The sequence below is a fragment of the Bufo bufo genome, chromosome 3 (assembly GCF_905171765.1).
Source record: "Bufo bufo chromosome 3, aBufBuf1.1, whole genome shotgun sequence".
NCBI lineage: Eukaryota > Metazoa > Chordata > Amphibia > Anura > Bufonidae > Bufo > Bufo bufo.
The window spans coordinates 134,004,207-134,023,907 of record NC_053391.1 but is presented as its reverse complement, the minus strand read 5'-3'; the positions used below and the strand labels follow the sequence as shown (position 1 = coordinate 134,023,907).

The window sequence follows — 19,701 nt, the reverse complement described above, 5'->3', positions numbered from 1 at the left end:
GGCGGCCATGTGCTTCCCTGCCCCTGGCCACAAAGCACTGAGGGACGGGGGGCCCAAGCTGAACTCTTGCACCAGGGCCCATAGGCCATTAGCTTTGCCCCTGCCAAGGAGGCAACTTCAGTCTGAGCCTCCTTGGGCCCAATGTACATATCTACTTTTAGGAGATAATGGTGTGTACCACCTTGCATATATTGATGATCCTGCAGACAGACCATCAAAATTAAACTCCTGGAAAACCCCTTTAAATGTAGATTATGTTTTTATGTAAACAGTAAAACAGTGAGGACATACTGTACCCTTCACGGATTCTGAAATGACAGAACTGTAAAGCATAATTCTCTGTTTAATTGTGTCTATCATATCAGGTTTTCCTGGAGCTGGAGTTGGCGCTGGAGGCAAACCACCTAAACCAGGTAATCATTAATGAAGTGCTATCGTGTAAGCATAAAACATAGAGTAGTAATGGCCACTACTAGGTTACTGCTGTCGTTAGAAGTACTTTTTTACCCAGTGTGCCTGGTTTTAATAGCACTAAGGCTGGGTTCACATCACGTTTTTGTCTAATGTTTAACGCATACAAAAAAGTATACAATAAACAGACGCCCGAGATGGACGCCATGCAGTGGTATTCATCACCATAGAGTACACTACCCTTTTCCATCCTGCAAGTCATTCATTTAGCATATAATATTTTGTATACATTAAACGTAAGACAAAAACGTGGAGTGAACCCAGCCTTAAATGGGTGCACTCCTGTCTAAATGGCCACTTAAAACAGCTGAAATGATCTCAATGGGGCCCGTCTGGCTGTGACATGTCCTATTTTTTGACAGCCGCTATTCACTGTTAACGACCATGTAAATAGTCCCATAGACTTTAATTGGTTCTGAAAACAGCCGTGTTATGGCAGTTACAAAGATGGCCGCCACGCGCTGCTTTTCACTTGTGTCGTGTGAATGAGCCCTAAGAGTGATAAACCTATACAGTACATTTTAACTAGTGAATAATAAGAAAATATTTTACGTAAAGTTTACGTATTTCTGTTCTTTAGCAGCCAGGCTATTCTGTGTACAATAGTACATAGATCTACTTATAAATGTCAGCAGGAACTGCTGATATAGGATGAATTAATCAACACAATTCTTTGTAGGTTATGGACCTGGGGCTGGATTATTAGGTGGAGGAGGTTTTGGACCTGGTGCTGGCTTTGGACCTGGTGCTGGCTTTGGACCTGGTGCTGGATTTGGACCTGGTGGCATAGGCGGTGCAGGTAGGAACAGCATATAAATGTGTTTTAGAGATTATAGGGTTCTATGCCAGTGAAAGAGGTTTTCTACACAAGACTTTGAGAGATTGATAAAGCCTCTGTGACAAGACTGTGGCCACAGTTGAATATAGCTGTTGCCAATCCCTAGTCACATGTAGTGGATGTCCAGCTCCCAAGGGAATAGCTTGCAGACTCAAAGCTCGGATCCTAAACTGTGTCCACACCCTGAGAAAGCTTGGAAGAGAAGAAGGTGGATCCAGTGAGTAAAATCATATATATAAGATTTTACTCGCTGGATCCACCTCCTTCTCTTCCAAGCCAATCCTTGGTCACCTTAAATGAGTTGTCTTGTGAAAAATATTCTATATTTTTCAAACTAGATCTGAATATTTTTGTAATTGCATGTAATTTTGTATAGCCACAGGGTTATTAAATAAGCATCTGCATAGCACCACCTGCTGTTTGTTCTTTTCCTTATTTCTCCGTCCACCTTAGTAACATCACTGAGGTGGTCGCATATACTCTGTTCCATCCTTGAACTGCCACCACTGCCATCTACTGTGACAGTTAAAGGAAGAGAACTGAAGCAGTAAAGACACACCTACTGAGCTGCCATCTTGAAATAAATCTAGCAATTGGAGCAATGAATGGGGATGTTTCTAGATCCATGTGCGGTACAGGGCTGGTTCTAGCTTTGTTAGAAAAAAAATGTCCTGTACTATTTGATACCTGATTATCAATTTTACATTAATCATGGGATAACCCCTTTAAAGGATAACTGTCGTATTTTTATTTTTTTTTGTATTGGATTGTGGTGATTAATATCACCTTGGTGGCCCTATTTCAACTTTTCACTGTGTATTCAATTACCCCTTAATTCCACAGATTTGTCCCCTGTACTGCCTACTTTTACCTGTGCTCAAAATAGGGTTGCTAGGCATGGTCCGTCTATCTGTTGAAGGACGGAGCACGCAGCGTGCAGGGTCACATTACTGACAGCCAGGGACTGTAAGTAAATGATTAAAGCCAGGTCCTCCCCAGCAGCTGATAACAGTGCCTGGGCTGTGTGCACTTCTCCCTGTCCCTGCGCTTGGCAGACGCTCCCTCACTCAGCAGAGCTAGAGAAGGCAGAGTTGAAGCAGCGCACAACAGGGAAGGGAGATCTGCCATCTGCTCAGTGTATAAATGAAAGCAACATGTGGTAAGAGGACCCCTTTGTGCTGCAGGAGATTAACCCTTTAGGGGGAGGGCTCTGGTTACTGACACTTTTGGGGAGCTATTGTTACTGGCTAGTGAGGGCAGGCGGAATTAGCCTCAGGGTGAGGGCAGTGGCGGCCATCTTAACTGAATAGTGAAATTGCAGTTTTATGCAGACTGGTTGCTAAGGGCTGAATCTTATTATATATGGGGTAAGTCAGTCTAATAGTAACTGATTCTGGAATATCATGTTATTAGTAACTACATATATGAAAATTGAAATTAGGGTCTAAATGTGACAGTTATCCTTTAATTGTTTTTCCCCTGCACAATAGTGCCCAAGCAACCTGTCATGCATTGAAATGTAACATGTCCCCATTTAAGGGAATGGGGCTTCCTGGAGTCCCCTGCACATCTGAGTGCACCACTGTGCAAGGAAAATTTAGATGGGGCTAATTATCCATGCTGCATCCTCTTCATTCTTAAAATTGTTCCTAGAAGTTGGCCGACAGTAGAAATAACCCTTAAATTTTGCATTAAAAGATTTGTAATTGGTATAAGAAGCTTGAACTTCATTGACAACTATTTTATTTTTACTTACGTAACTACTTAATATCTGAATTGTTGTAGTTAGAACTACAGTCCTGCTATATTCCACATTGTCTGTGAGGTTTCTTTATTAGGATGGCATATTGTAAGTGTTGGGACTATTATTTCCTCTAAGCTGGAAATGTCATAGTTAAAATGACAATCCCTACAGACAGATAGAGTTGACCCTAATTATTACTGCGTTTTAACCCTTTACTTTCCAGAGAGCATGATTTAGAGGGAACACTGGTTGGGGCCCTTCGCAATCTGCTTTTATTGGCATGAATCTCACCAGTCAGTGTTCATGAAGCATTACATGGTGCTGATCCTCCTGCTCTGAAAAGAAAGGGTTCTGGTTAAGTCACAATGACCTAGGAGAGCATTTGAAAACAGGCCTAAACTAGACAACCCCCCGAAGAGGTTCTAGTTGTACTTTGAGGAGTCTGTTTTAAGTAAACTGCACTTGGCCTCTGCATTTTTAAGCTTGGTCCTGAAAAGTCAACAGACGCATTTCAAAGCCAGCATTCCTCAGCACGTCTGGCCAAACACTTGTGAATACCGTACAATTTGGAACGGGATAGTCAAGCCTCATCTGTTTGCATGATAGAATGGATATGGGTCATAAATCCATTTGGTGTTTGACAGCATAAAAAAATAGGTCAAGCAAGTGCTTACATTAATTGGCAGATATTTCTATTGGACAGAGTAGACAGCGTACGCTCGCCAGTATTCCAATATATCCCCGTCCGAAGGTTTTACTATAGGGAGCCGTTACATATGGATCATTATATAGCATTGGAACCATTATAATGTGTCATAAAGATCAAAATAATAAAAAAAAAAGAAACTTTGCTTTTGCTTCAAGGGAGCCAAACTATCATTGCTGAGAAATAGCTGGGAAAATGGCATTTATTGTTATTGCCTGTCTCCGTGGAGTTTTACTGATACAAAACAGATTGCAGGCAGCTGGAGGAAAACAAGTGAACTGCAGAGTGTATAGAACATACTCAAATACCAAGACTAGCCATAATTGTGTGGTGTTAGAGAGAAATACTGACAGAGCAGCTGTATCATGAGGTTTTATAGCATGTAGGATTAGCAAATATTCAATGAATTATTCAGCAAGGGACACAAGGTCAAATAACGTCTCATATTTGCAGGTCAGTACCCAGGAGCTGGAGGCAAGCCACCCAAGCCAGGTAAGTTGGACGACATATGTACTGTAATGGGGGCCTAAAGCATAATGAAGAATGGTTGGATTCTCAATTAAGGAAAACTATTGAGTGTTTCTCTGTTTTGGCTTCCAAGGTTATGGTGGTGGCCTTGTATCTGGAGGAGCAGGAGGAGTTGGTGCTGGCTTTGGCCCTGGTGCTGGCTTTGGCCCTGGTGCTGGCTTTGGTCCTGGTGCTGGAACTGGTTTCGGTCCTGGAGGCATAGGAGCTGGAGGTAAGCATTAACAATGACAGAAAGCCAGACGGAAAGTCATCATAATGTGAAGAAAGCAGGAAGAAAAGTCATCAATTTGCAGGATGTTTGAAGGATGTGATGCTACAATGGACAATGACATTGCTAAATAAAAGTTCTTCTTAATAAAAGTTATATAACATCTTTCTCTGTTACCAGGTCAGTATCCAGGAGCCGGAGGCAAACCACCTAAACCAGGTAAAGAGGCTAATCCTAATATCTGAAGATATTTCCTCTAAACAGAATTAGTGTCCAATCTGGCTAAACATATGAGTGGTCATATTGACAAGACCTAGGGTGCAGTGGGCATGATAAACTACATGGGCAGGCTCAGAAGGCCAAAGGAATGAGGATACTAGTATACCTGACCATTTCATGTGGAATTGGATCTTCATCAATAATCTCATGAAGATATCCTTCCTTGGCCATATTCCCATAATCCCCATAGACATTGTTGATGGCATAAAATTTGAAAAGTACATCAGTATAAAAATATTAAATATATCATTCTCTTCTCAGGCTATGGAGCTGGAGGTGGAGGTGGATATGGGCAAGGCGGACTAGCAGGAGCTGGCCTTGGAGGTACAATTTTAACTATTTACTAAAAGAAATACAATTCACAGGAGAGTTTTTGTGCCGATTTAAAGGGCAGCTATCAGCAGATTTGTACTTATGAAACTGGCTGACCTGTTACATGTGCGCTTGGCAGCTGAAGGAATCTGTGTTCGTCCATTGTTCATACAGTATGTGCTTGTATTGCTGAAAAAAACGATGTTTTAATATATGCAAATGAGCCTCAAGAAGCAACGAGGGCATTGCCATTACACCTAAAGGCTCTGCTCTCTCTGCAACTGCGACGACCTCTGCACTTTGACAGGGCCAGGCAATGTAAACGTCATCATGCCTGGCCCTGACTCCTCCTAAAGTCATTCAAAGTGCAGGGGGCACGGCAGTTGCACAGAGAGCTGGGCCTCTATGTGTAGCTATTGCTCCCAGAGGCCAGGGGCGTTGCTAGAGTCTCAAAAGATCTGGGGCCCAAGCCACAATGCATATGGCCCCATTCTCTAAGCCGACCGACCGCCCCAAACACTAGCACTGAAGACATTTTACTGTATTTGCTATACAGCAGCACGTACCTCTCATATCCAGGGCCTTCAGTTGACGTCTCCTCTGATGTAGATCTTCTCTGTCATCATCTTCTCCATTCGGTCCGGATAACTTCTTTCAGCCGCCTCGTCTCTGCAGAATGTGACACATAGACATCTTGGCTTCCTCACTTTTCTGTACCCCCAAATACTATGCTGAAGAAAAATGAGTGCTCCCCATAGTAACAGTACTCCTCATAGTCCCACCAATAGTAATTCCCTTCTGGAATGTCCTCATTAGTAATACTGCCCCCTACAGTGCCCCAACAGTGATAGTGCTCCCCAAGAGTGCCCCTATTAGTAGAAGAGCCCTCTAGTATTAATAATGCCCTTACAGAGCTCCCAGTAGAAATAATGCCCCCTATTGTTCCCCCAGTGGTAATTAAGCTTTCTACAGACCCCTCAGTAGTAATAAGGCCCCCCATAGTGCTCTTAGTAGAAATAATGCTGATCTATAAGTCCCTCCTATAGAGCCACCCGTAGTAATAAGAACGCTTAATGTCCACTGGATTTAAAATGCCCCCACATTGCCCTTAGTATTTATAATGCCCCCTACTGTTATAATGCTTACCCTGAAGTGCCCCAGTATTTATATCACCCCCCACTGTTATAATGCCCCCACAGTGCCCCCAGTATTTATATTGTCTCCTACTGTTATAATGCTCACCCTGAAGTGCCGCCAGTATTTATAATGCCCCCTGCACTGCCCCCTGTAGTGATATATATCAAAATTCAAAGGATAATCCCAGCAGGCGTACTTGTATCCAATATATTGCAGTTGAGGAAGGCTGGACGGGCCGAAATGCGTCCTGTGATTTAGTCATTTTATTATGAAATAAAGCATACTATATATTGGATACAAGTACGCCTGCTGGGATTATCCTTTGAATTTTGTTTCTTTTTTTCAACCTTATTAGTTATATAACTGTAAAACTTAATATGCAATTATGTATTATTAATATGAAATATTGTGTAAGTTCTCAGCAAGCCTAAAAATCACTTTAGGAAGACAGTTTTCAAATTGAGTGTTATAGTGCTGTTTACTAAAATACATAGGAAATCCCCCACGACTCAGTTATGTTAAATGGGTTTAATCTATTAGTATTTTATTTGATCTCCGAGAAAGAAAGAAAAAGGGAGGTAAAAAATGGTTAACTTTTTAAAACATTATCAGTCACCAAGACATTCAGCCTGTGATGTGTGCACTATCCCAAAGTATATTTCACACCTCTGTCAGCAGTAATAATGCATATGATAGAACTTGCATTCTGTCTACTGAACACTAGATGGTGCATCATACTCACACCTACATTTTGTCATCTTTGATACAGGTGCTGGAGCTGGAGGATACCCATTAGGAGGTAAATAATGATGGTGAAGATGATTATGATAATGATAAACGATCATTTGACAGATATATAATCTATAATTCTTTTCACAGCTCAAAAGCCTGCAAAATCCTACTACCGAGGTAAGCATGATTTGTTTTTTTTATATATAAAATGGTAATGTTAAAAAAATGTACAGTCCAAAACATTAGGATATACATACTAAAGGAATGGGAGCAATAAAAAGTCTTGCATGCCTCTCATCAAACAAATGGGAAGGTGAAAGTCATGCAACAATGCGGCAAAGCTGCAACCATAGTATATCACGGCTGAAATCACATTGCCCGGTGATGTCATTGATGTCACTGCGTCTAAGGCACACTTATGTAAGAGAAAGTATATTGATTGAATACGAATACTTGTAAGATTTATTACCTACCTCTATTCCATAGCTGGCATGCATACAGATAAAGGATGCTTAAAGTATAATCAATAGAGCTGTATGGAATACTGTATAGAAGCCCAGTACAGAGCAGATTTATGTTATATAAGTGCCCGCATTAGGGTCCAGCCATGACCATTAGTCTTTACAATGACTGCCATATGCTACAGTGATCTTTGTAATATCTGTGGGTCAGAAAGATATAAGATCAAGGCTCATGAACCACTAATGCTTCTGGACGGGCAGCAAATATTCCATTTTATTAAGTGCCGCTGTCATCCTGCTGGAAGCTGTAGGATAACATACACGTTGATGGCAATGGATGTCACTAATTAGCAATACATTCAAATCATCAGGATTAAGGAGGAGCAGTGCAATGGAAATCACACTGATAGCGATGACTAGACTTAGATGAGGGTGCACAGTCAGACACATGAAGCCTTATGGCATATGCCTGAACGCCATATTAATACTATGGAGGACATTTTAGACACTGGTCTTAATAACCCCTGCATTGGTGGTGGATCCGCTGAAGTTATGAAGAGGCGCCGGCCTCTACATAACTTTGGCGCATCCACGGCCGGTCTAAATGTAAGCCAGCCAGTATATTGTACTAATTAATGCTCAAAATGATTTGGCTTGGAATGGGTTAACCAAAATAACCAAATATTACCCTAGTGCTTTATCCTCCATTTTACTTCAATCCTGGACATTAAAGTCTGATTCACAAGGCAGTGGACGGCCCGTGCGAGGCGGCACGGGGTCCTCCTGGGTCTGTATTATGGACTAGTAGACTGGTTCCGTGTCCATGTGGTTTATCTGTGAGGCACTGTATGTTTCGCCGTATGCATTCATTTTTAGATGTATTTACCCTTTGAATACAGCCGTGCCACATTTGACTGACTGGTTTTCTCTACGTAGGTGGCGGACTGTGCGGCCAAGGGAAATACTGCGGCAGGCGGAGAAAATAAACAGTCGGAGAGCTACGATTAACCTCATCAACTATGGTGCTACTGCATGGTGTGAATGTAAAAGGATTCAAGTATCCCCCTCTGTTCTCCTTTCCCTCAGTTACCCCCATAATCCTTTTCTCTGGCCTTCCAGACGTCCATCTGTTAACAGAGTCAGGGAGCTACACTTTCTAAGATGAGCCTGCAGTCTGACTATTCCGTCAGGCACATGTGCACACACTGATGCTGTATAAATACGTCTGTACTGTGTATATGTGTGCATGCCCAAAGAGATCAGAGTCTACGTCTACAAATGCACATGAAGAAACCTACCGAGCTGTGCAGACTTGCATACAGTACACTCAGACATTCACAAGTATGGACATACATGCACTATATATAAATGTAAAAAAAAAAACACAGCTTACACATCATCTATAGTCAGGAGCTGGTTGGCATTCATCTGGGCCATCATAAGGAACCAATTGTCCACTATTTGGCTTGGTGTAAAAACTTACAGAACCCTTTTGTGAATGAAAGCTCAATACATGATGGCACCATGACTGACCTGATAGGGCCTCATCTCCAAAAGATAAAGCAATGGCACCATTAGCAACCAACCAAGTGTCTTACAGATGTGTCCTTCCTTATCTTTTCTCTTGGCTCAATACATACCATGATGTGTCACGCAAGATGACCGGCTTTTCACATGACCTAGCGATATTGTGCCATAAGATATCTATCCTATATTGGTCTATGTGCGGCCACCCAGTGGAAGTGATGTGAATTGTAGTCTGTCAAAGGTTTTGTTAGCATGCTGCAATAATGTATTGAATTTATTTAACAAGACTGGGGTCCCTTACTACTGTAAACTGGAGCTAAGATAAGGGTGGACACATCTGTATTTCAATTTTGAAAATGTGTCTCGGAAACATCAGAGCTGATTGCTTTTCTTTTTGTCCATATAAGTTTTTGTACATGAGGCCTTGAGTTTTTGCTCGCATTTTTTTCCATCTGATGTACCGCTGGATGTTTTTGAAGCACTGTTGACATAAAGTGGACAATTGAGGGCTATTGGTGGCCTTGTCTTTGGGCCAGTAATTAGGAATTACCCCCCCCCCCCCACCCATCACCATGCAAGAGAAATAAAAGGCCATTCAGCCCCTGCCCCTCGCTCCTGTCTCTCACACCATGGCCCCAGTAGGTTATTGTTGTTGTTGTAACTTATACTTGGAACTGACTCTGTTGTAATGCAATTGGCCAGCGACTGTATGGAATATGTTTTATTTTTTAGTATTTGTATTATTAAAGTGTGTGACTTCTCCCTCCTCGAGGGCGGAGCGTGACAGAGGAGTCCAAAAGCATCATCCTTTTTTAAATACAGAAATCGAAAAAATATATTTCTTTCTTTATTATTTACCACAAAATGCAGAGCCTTGCTGTTTTTTGTTGTTGATTTTTTTATGTTTTGGTTTTACTTATGCGCCATTTTTCTGCAGGACCCTTGAAAGAGGAAGGTATTGACTATTACTGTGAGGGCTTATTGAAGTGTAAACTGCTCTGGAATAAGGGAGAGTGACAAATGTCATGAGAGGAGGGGACAAGAGCTGATATATATATGTAATTATTGTTGTTTTTATATTACACGTTGCTGCCAAAGACATTTGTAACATATTTAAACATTCTGGCATTGAAGGAGTTAAACATAAAAAGCTGTGAGATTTTAGGTAGAGTGAGCCCCTTCTCTCTGCCTTCCCTCTGGATACCATTATGCTGCAGAATGATCTTGACTTTCCCACCCAGCTGTGTCTGGTTGTGAGGGGTGCGTTTTTATGTGTAAATGCTTTAGTTTACTGACCACCCCTTCATCTTCCTCTTCTCAATGTATTCCCTCTCATACCGCCTCCAAAGGAAAAAAAAAAACTGAACACTTTTTTTTGTAAAAATAATACTGAAAAAAGTTATTAAAAGTAATTGCTTAAAATAAAGAATAAAGAAAACTTTTTAAATGAGATCTTGCATGTTGTGTGTTATTGTGATGAGCAAAGGGCCAAATCTGTGAAGTTTGGGCAAATATCAAGTGGTGCCGCCTCAGATCTTTCCTTTTTTCCACAAGGTAAAAATCTGAGAACAATTGTGATAAGCTTAAGGCCTCATGCACACGACCGTTTCGTTTTTTGCGGTCTGCAAACCGCGGATCTGCAAAAAACGGAAGCTGCCCGTGTGCCTTCCGCAATTTGCGGAACAGAACGGGCGGCCCACTGTTTTGCGGACAAGAATAGGACATGTTATATTTTTTTTGCAGGGCCACGGAACGGAGCAACGGATGCGGACAGCACACGGAGTGCTGTCCACATCTTTTGCGGCCCCATTGAAGTGAATGAGTCAGCACCCGAGCCGCAAAAACTGCGGCTCGGATGCGGACCTGAAAAAGGTTTGTCAGTCTATGTCCTGTCCATACAACATCATCAGCAGCCTTGCCTCTGAGGGCAGCGTTCTGCTCATTCTCTTGGATCTTGCCATGTAGACGTGATCTCAGCAATGATGGCGCTGGGGTTTTTCCAGAAGGGCTTCAAGCAGACTTGGATCTGTGACATTGGAGCTAATTCTAGTGTTTCCTATGTCAGTGTTAATAAGAAACCCACTGGAGTTAGGTGCACCTAATTTATTAAGAGGTGTATACTGTACCTTCTAATAAATTAGGCATCTCTTTCTGCAGTCCATGTGCAGTAATGCAGAATGGTGTACTTGCAAATTGTTTCTTGTTGTATACTGTTCTGATCTGATGTATTGTATTACCCACATAGTTCTGTATGATGTGGGGATTTGCTCCGGCAGACAGACTTGCGGACACAGTATAGAGGCAACGACAACGTCTTTAACTTAAACAGTTCAATGTTTTATTTACACATAAGGAAAGTGACAACAAAAAGTCAGTTTCAAGGAAAAACAGTCACCTTGAGTCTGATGTTTGTTCACACCAGGCAGCAACACATAAGTCCTTGGGTGAAACAGAAGTCCACGTGCTTTCATCCAAACAAGATAGTAGGCCTTAATCCCGGCCCAATCTCTCAGGCCCCAACACAGAGACTGGCAAAGCTCCACTGTCAGGTGGAGGATAATCCACACCCAGCTGAGACTGCTGGCTGGGTTTTATATTCATAACCAAAACCCGGCCTGGAACGTGGGGAACAGCCACCCACCCTGCACTTTGGCTTCTCCCAGTAAGAGCCGGCCCAGATCGGATTTACAGCCACACTAAATAACGAATAGCACTAGCTACCGCTGACACTCTAAATTACCGGCTCTTACCTCACCGAGGCCAGGAACCTCGGTTACACATATCTTCCGTCAATGACGGCCCCTTGGGCTTTCCTATAATGAATAAGTCAGGGTTAACAATCCTGACTCTGCCCTTGTAGGAAGCTAGGTGATGGACTTAGGTCCGTTCTTACAGTAGTTTAGAGTGAGTCATCTCTACTTTACAATACTGTTTAAGACTTATAAAGACTTTACTTCAGTAATAGGGACATTGTTAATACACCATTCCAAACTTTGACACGGTCTTGGCCAGGCATATAATAATCCTGTACCCCTCAGTGTGGAAATTACAGACACATTTGCAAGAGCCTTAGAAGGAAGGAAGGAGGCCTACAACTCTCATGTTTGCTTATGTCCATGCATTGCTATTGCAGAAGATTTCCACTGTGAATTGTTTGGAACTGTGTTTTGCTGTACTACAACTTCCATTCTGCACTTTAGTAAAGAGAGACTTGTCAATTTTTTACAACTGGCCTAGTTACTGATTCCAGCACCATTCGCCGGCCACAGCACCTACATTTCATGCCATGCACCCGTACCAAACTCATACCACCAAGTGCCTCAAACTACCATCAGGCAGGAGCACCAACATCAGGATGTGCACCGAGGGAAGAAAGAGTGCGTCCTACTGTCACTGCCCGGCCCTAGGGAGCATCACTGTGAGCAGGGGCATAGCTAAAGGGTCATGTGCCCTGGTGCAAAAGTTTAACTTGGGCCCCCTTTCAGTCAGTGCTATGTGGCCAGGGGGCAGGGAAGCACATAGCCTTCGTGCTTCTTGACCTAACCCCTTCCCTCCAGCCAGAGGTGTAACTTGACCTACATGCACTTTCTATAACACCAGTGTCTTATGTGGCACAAGGGACTTTGGACCCCCTAAGACTCCTGGACCTGGGCGACTGCTACCTCTGCACCCACTATAGCTATGAAAGAAGACCGAAGACTTGGACCACAGGTACAGAGGGTACACGATGCCACACAGACACAGACAACGGTTCTTTCCCAGCAGTTGAGTTTACAGAACAATGTAGTGAACAAGAAGCTGAGTATATATTAAATAGATTGGTACACAGAAAATAAACCAACAGCAAATGTAAATGTAACACTGTCTAACAATAAACCAGTAAATGTGATGTTTTCCCCAAAGTCCATTAAGCAGCCTAGCTGCACTTGTATGTTCCTGGACGAGTTCCTCGTTGGGGTGCTGAAAGAAGCCCGAGGGCTGGGCCCACAAGTACATAGGTTAGACGATGCCACACAGACACAGACAACAGTTCTTTCCCAGTAGTAGAGTTTACTAAACAATATAATTAACAAGAAGCTAAGAATATATAAAACAGATTGGTACACAGAAAATAAACCAACAGTGAATTTAACACAGCCTAACAATAAACCAGTAAATGTGATGTTTTCCCCAAAGTCCATTAAGCAGCCTAACTGCACTTGTATGTTCCTGGATGGGTTCCTCATTGGGGTGCACCCTAAGTATTGCACAATACTATTTGTAATCCACAGGTAAATATCTGTCTCTTTAAATAAGAGTTCTCTATTTGTAATCCACAGGTAAATGATATCTGTCCCTTTGATTGCAGCTGTAATCCTTGCTCCAGCTCCCAGCATGTAACACCCTATGAGCAGCCAGTGAGATAGGAAGGTGTCAGCGTATGAGTCCCTTAGGGCTAGGGCTTTGCATAAACTTGTAGCCCGTAACCCGCAATGCAACTGTACTTGGAGCGTTATTTATGTCCAAATGCCACTTTAACAGTGTGGTGCAATGTGACGCGGCAGAGCTGCACTTACAGTTTCTTGAGCAGGTTCTTGGTGCTTTATCTTATTTCCTGGTCCACTCCAGAACTGGATCCTACAGACACAACACTCCTGGGGTTGTCGCTGGAAACCTCTCCTTCGTCACCACTCTCCACCGTGAGCCGGTTCATTCCCTTCCAGATTAAGCAGAAATGATCCCTTGTGGTTTCGAGCAGCACCAAGCACAGCCTCCATCTGCTCACTTCCTGCTTCTAGAGGAACCTCCTCTCCTTCGATAAGAAGAGTGTGATGCAATAAGTCATTTGCTACAGTTAGGTCCATATATATTTGGACACTGACACAAATTTTGTTTTTATTACCTGTTTACTAAATCATATTCAAGTCATAGTTATATAATTCAATGCAGGGTGGACGTGCCTAAGGCTCAAGAAAATAGCGCACAATAGGGTAGTACGTCCTAATTCTTAGATAGGACAGAATGAATTACTTAGTGATTAGAGGCTCACCTTTTCAAGTTGTGCTAAGATAGGCACAACTCTACTGTAGTCGTATCAGATGAAGAAATAGTTGCCTTCGGGTGTGCGGCCGCAGGATATGGTTCCAGTGTAGAAGGATGTCCAGTCTCTCTTCACTGGCCGTAGCATAAATAATAGAAGAAATTCTGCTTTTTGGCGCTCCAAAAGTCAAAATTGAGTTTTAAACTTCTTTTTATTCCATTAAAATAGGTTTGCAATAAAAACAATGCGTTTGGGGGAATTAAGATCCCCTTCCTCAGGTTAAAAAAATTAGTAACTCAGATACTCATTTTTTTAACCTGAGAAGGGGATCTTAATTCCCCGAAACGCGTTGTTTTCATTCTCAATTAAGCACATAAAAGGCCTGGAGTTGATTTGAGGCATGGTGTTTGCATTTTGAAGATTTTGCTGAGAAGTAAACATGCGGTCAAAGGAGCTCTCCATGCAGGTGAAACAAGCCATCCTTCATCTGCGAAAACAGAAAAAACCCATCCGAGAAATTGCTGCACTATTAGCACTGGCAAAATCTACAGTTTGGTACATCCTGAAAAAGAAAGAAAGCACTGGTGACCTCAACAATGCAAAAAGACCTGGACGCCTAGGGAAGACAACAGTGGTGGATGATCACAGAATAATTACCATGGTGAAGAGAAACCCCTTCGCAAAAGCCAACCAAGTGAACAACACTCTCCAGGATATAGGCGTATCAATATCCAAATCTGCCATAAAGAGAAGACTGCATGAAAGTAAATACAGAGGGTTCACTGCACGGTGCAAGCCACTCATAAGCCTCAAGAATAAGAAGGCTAGATTGGACTTTGCTAAAAAAAAAAATCTTAAAAAAACAGCACACTTCTGGAAGAACATTCTTTGGACAGATGAAACCAAGATCAACCTCTACCAGAATGATGGAAAGAAAAAAGTATGGCGAAGGCATGGTACAGCTCATGATCCAAAGCATACCACATCATCTGTAAAACACGGCGGAGGCAGTGTGATGGCTTGGGCATGCATGGCTGCCAGTGGCACTGAGTACCTAGTGTTTATTGATGATGTGACACAGGACAGAAGCAGCCGGATGAATTCTGGGGTTTTTAGAGACATACTGTGTGCTCAAATCCAGCCAAATGCAGCCAAATTTATTGGTCGGCGTTTCATAATACAGATGGTCATTGACCCAAAACATAAAGCCAAAGCAACCCAGGAGTTTATTTAAGCAAAGAAGTGGAATATTCTTGAATGGCCAAGTCAGTCACCTGATCTGAACCCAATAGAGCATGCATTTCACTTGTTAAAGACTAAATTTTAAACAGAAAGGCCCACAGGCAAACAGCAACTGAAAACCGCTGCAATAAAGGGCTGGCAGAGCATTAAAAAGGAGGAAACGCAGCGTCTGGTGATGTCCATGAGTTCAAGACTTCAGACAGTCATTGCCAACAAAGGGTTTTCAACCAAGTATTAGAAATTAAAATTTTATTTTCAATTATTTAATTTGTCCAATTACTTTTGAGCCCCAGAAATAAAGGGATTGCTTTTAAAAAAAAATGCTTTAGTTCCTCACATTTGTATGCAATCATTTGGTTCAACCCACTGAATTAAAGCTGAAAGTCTGAACTGCATCTGAATTGTTTTGTTCAAAATCCATTGTGGTTATGTACAGAACAAAAATTAAAAAAATGTTGTATCTGTCCAAATATATATGGACTTAAGTGTAAGTGCAGTGTCAAGCCTGCATATTCAGTTTGCTACCACACTTGTAAGGGTCCAAAACAGCCTATAAATTAGCTATTTTCCAACTTTGCAAACTAAATAGGTTATTAGTATGCCTCTGATAGGCAGCTCCAATGTAGACTTTTATCATCTTATCCTTTGCTGCCATCTACTGACCAAAGTGAGATGTTGCAGTAATTATACAATTTACAACATAGCAGAGTAATACATTTAAGGTCCCTTGCCCCACATCCTTACAGCTACGCCCCTGATTGTGAGGATTGCCACTGTGATTTACGTGGATAGCTGTTGTAGCTGGAGCCACCGCCACTCCCGTCCTCTGCTCCACTCCTTCCGTGCTGCGGCACATGCATCTGTCTGCTCACTGATGGTATGTCAGTGACAGTGTGTCACATCTCTCCAGTCCCTTACTGTGACTTTCATAAATCATCACTCACAAACACTAAGTTCTGACAGCATTCGGTGGCACCTGGCTGGTCCTTGCAGTGGGACTTCTTCAGCAGCATGTGATCTCACAGTCAGTGTGGGCCACTATCAGATGAGATACTGCTATGTCCTATGGTGGGCTTGCTGCTATAGAATGGACTGGTGTATACACAGTATACTGCTAGAGAATGAACTGGTGTATATACAGTATACTGCTAGTGATTGCATTGGGGTATATACAGTATACTGGCACTGGCCCACTGTGGTGCTGCGCTGACCAGTAACTCGGATCCTCTAAGGTGGACAAATGCAGGTCTGGACTCATGTAGCCCTCTGGAGGACTCATTGAGGGTTACATCTAAGATGGTGGCAGTGGCACTTACAGGCACGTGGGCGAGTAACACAGCAGCTACTGTATCCTTCTTGGTGGCACTGATGTCGGTCACTGAGCGTAACTGAGCTGATTAGTGGATCAGCAGTTCCCACTCACTGTTACTCCACCAACCTTAGCAAACTTAGCAATGCAGTGCAGAGAAGAAGGAGGGAGATTATCTTTTCTCTTTTTATCTATTCCCCCTCATTGCCTTGTTGACGCTGCAGCCAGGGTCAATTCTAGTTTCCCCGCTTTCTGAAGCAAAAACTAAAATAGCGCCCCTCCTTTCCGTGCCGAATACTCAATCCAACACCCCCCTTCCCCCAGCCTACTGCTAAACACATATTTAAATGGGCATTACATACAGTGCAACAAAACATACAGGGAAATTCAGCACTAAATACCTTTTACATCTAGGGTTGTCTCCTCCGCTGATGTAGACGTTCTCTATCCTCAACTTCTCCATTCAGACCAGACTGACATGATTATTTTTTCAGCCATATCTCATCTCTGGAGGATTTAACACACATACATCTTAGACTCCTAACTTTACTAAAGTGAATTTCATCTCTAGTGAAGCCTACCACCTATGTTTGGCTGGGTGGCGCTCTAGGTACACGCCCCCCAAGTGCCTACTTAGAAATGTATCCCTGGTGACTTACATAATGCAGTAAGCTTGAATGCTGGTGTTATTTATTTTTTTGGTGTAACCGGAAAACCCCTTCAAAGAGAGTGCACAATAATACTACTATACTAAATGCAACACAATATTCGACCACCGTCCCAGTGGCCTTATGTAGTTTATTGGACTATGGAACCCCAAGGTTTAGAGACTCATTATTAGGCCTCATGCACACAACAGTATTTTTTTACGGTCCGTTGTTCCGTGATCCGTTTCTGTTTTTTTTTCCCGTGTGTCTTCCTTGATTTTTGGAGGATCACCAGACAAGAAAAGTGAAAAAAAAATCTAAGTCAAGTTTGCCTTGAAAATGATAGGAAAAAAACGGACACGGATCACGGACGCGGATGACAATCTTGTGTGCCTCCGTTTTTTTTCACGGACCCATTGACTTGAATGCGTCCGCGAACCGTTGTCCGTCAAAAAAATAGGACAGGTCATATTTTTTTGACGGACTGGAAACACGGATCACGGACGCGGATGACAAACGGTGCATTTTCCGAGTTTTCAACGAACCCATTGAAAGTCAATGGGTCCGCAGAAAATCACGGAAAACAGAACAACAGACACGGATGCACACAACGGTCGTGTGCATGAGGCCTTAGTCTGTAGAAATGACTCATTGACCTGGGACGATGAGAGAATGCACGATTAGCATGATCTAGTCACTGTGCTATGAAAGGGGGGGGGGTTAAATGGTCTCCACTTACTTAGGCTACTTTCACACTAGCGTTGTTTGAATCCGGCGTTCAATTCCGACACCGGAACTGCCCGCCAGATCCGGAAAAATGTGTGAAAGCGGATTACATTTGAATCCTGATCAGGATTTTGATCACAATGAAAAAATGCATTGGAAAAAACAGATCCGCCATTTATGGACTTTAACTTTTTTCTCACATTTTTCGGGTTTAACATGCAAAAGCCGGATCACGTTTGACGGAACACACGGCGCCGGATCCGGCGTTAATGCAAGTCAATGGGAAAAAGGCCGGATCCGGCGTTCAGTCAAAGTGTTCAGGCTTTTTGGCCGGAGGTAAAAATACTACATGCTACGGTTTTCTGAAAAGCCTGATCAGTCAAAAAGACTGAACTGAAGACATCTTGATGCATCCTGAACGGATTACTCTCCATTCAGAATGCATAAGGCTGAGGTCACACCTGAGCGTTTTACAGCGCGTTCCTACGCGCTGTAAAACACTCAACAGGCAAGAACCAATGTTTCCCTATGGGAAGGGTTCTCACCTGGGCGTTTTACAGCGCGTACGATCGCGCTGTAAAACGCCCGACGCTCAAACAAGTTCTTGAGCTTCTTTGGGGCGTCTTGTCGCGCGTTCCCGTACATAGACTTCAGCGGGAACACGCGACAATGGGCGTTCGCTTGTTCCGGAGCCGCGTCTGTACACGCGCATACAATCGCGCATACAGAGCGCTCCATCCCGTACGCTCAGGTCTGAACCCAGCCTTAGGATAAAACTGATCAGTTCTTTTCCGGATTTGAGCCCCTAGGACGGAACTCAGCGCCGGAAAAGAAAAACGCTAGTGTGAAAGTACCCTTAATTGTAAAGGTGTAATGTTTTCTTCAGCTTCATAGTATAGATGTTATCATTCATTGAAATCCTGCCATCTGATAATAATAGTAGCACTGCTCACACTGTACAGAGCACAGTGTTGCCTTATCGTTTCCTTCCAAGAGCTATAACATTTTTATTTTTCTGTTGATGAAGCCGTATAATGACTTGTTTTTTTTGCAGGACAGTTTATAGTTTTTAATGGTGCCATTTTGAGGTACACATAACTTAGGCTTAGTTCACATCAGCGTTCAGCCTTACTGTTCTCCTGCTCAGTTATAGGAGCAGGAGAACGGAAAGGACGGATTCGGCACATAACTGAGCCGAACGGAGCCTACGGACCCCATAGACCCCCATAGACTATACTGGGGTCCGTTAGGTTTCCGCTCAGAAGATGATTTTGGAGCGGAGACAAAAGTTGTGCGCGCAGGACTTTTGTCTCCGCTCCAAAATCATCTTCTGAGCGGAAACCTAACGGACCCCATTATAGTCTATCGGGTCTGTAGGCTCCGTTCGGCTCAGTTATGAGCCGAATCCGTCCTTTCCGTTCTCCTGCTCCTATAACGGAGCAGGAGAACGGAAAGGCTGAACGCTGATGTGAACTCGGCCTTACTCATTAACTTTTAATAACTCTTTTTAGGAGGGGGATAGGAAAAAAACAGCAATACTGCAATTTTGGCATAAATAACATTATAACTATATTCTCTGGTTCAGTACAATTACCAAATACATATAGTTCTTTTACGTTTTACTACTTTTGCACAATAAAGCCCCTTTTTTTTTAAAAAAAGAAGAAAATTCCCATGAATGATAACTTTTTATTTTCTCTCTATGGAGCTGTGTGAGGGCTTGATTTTTTTGGGGTACATGACACTTTTTGATAGCTTTTTATTCCCTTTTTTTGGTCTGAAATAGGCAAAAAGTAGTAATTCTGCCATTTTTG

At 42.7% G+C, this 19,701-nt stretch overlaps 1 protein-coding gene across 16 annotated transcripts in view; it reads left to right on the top strand.

The window, feature by feature from the left end:
- ELN (elastin) overlaps positions 1 to 10,395 on the top strand; it is a 75,858-nt gene extending 65,463 nt beyond the window's left edge. For 11 of the 16 annotated variants that reach the window (XM_040423619.1, XM_040423611.1, XM_040423620.1 and 8 more), the window contains 9 exons: positions 366 to 413; positions 1,151 to 1,270; positions 4,213 to 4,251; positions 4,361 to 4,498; positions 4,676 to 4,714; positions 5,036 to 5,098; positions 6,993 to 7,022; positions 7,103 to 7,132; positions 8,353 to 10,395. In XM_040423619.1, the coding sequence (XP_040279553.1) occupies positions 366 to 413; positions 1,151 to 1,270; positions 4,213 to 4,251; positions 4,361 to 4,498; positions 4,676 to 4,714; positions 5,036 to 5,098; positions 6,993 to 7,022; positions 7,103 to 7,132; positions 8,353 to 8,402 (557 nt within the window). In that variant the 3' untranslated portion in view covers positions 8,403 to 10,395. The remainder of the gene's footprint in view (positions 1 to 365; positions 414 to 1,150; positions 1,271 to 4,212; positions 4,252 to 4,360; positions 4,499 to 4,675; positions 4,715 to 5,035; positions 5,099 to 6,992; positions 7,023 to 7,102; positions 7,133 to 8,352) is intronic. The other 5 variants (XM_040423614.1, XM_040423613.1, XM_040423624.1 and 2 more) reach the window with 5 other exon arrangements.
- The last annotated feature ends 9,306 nt before the right edge of the window (positions 10,396 to 19,701 follow it).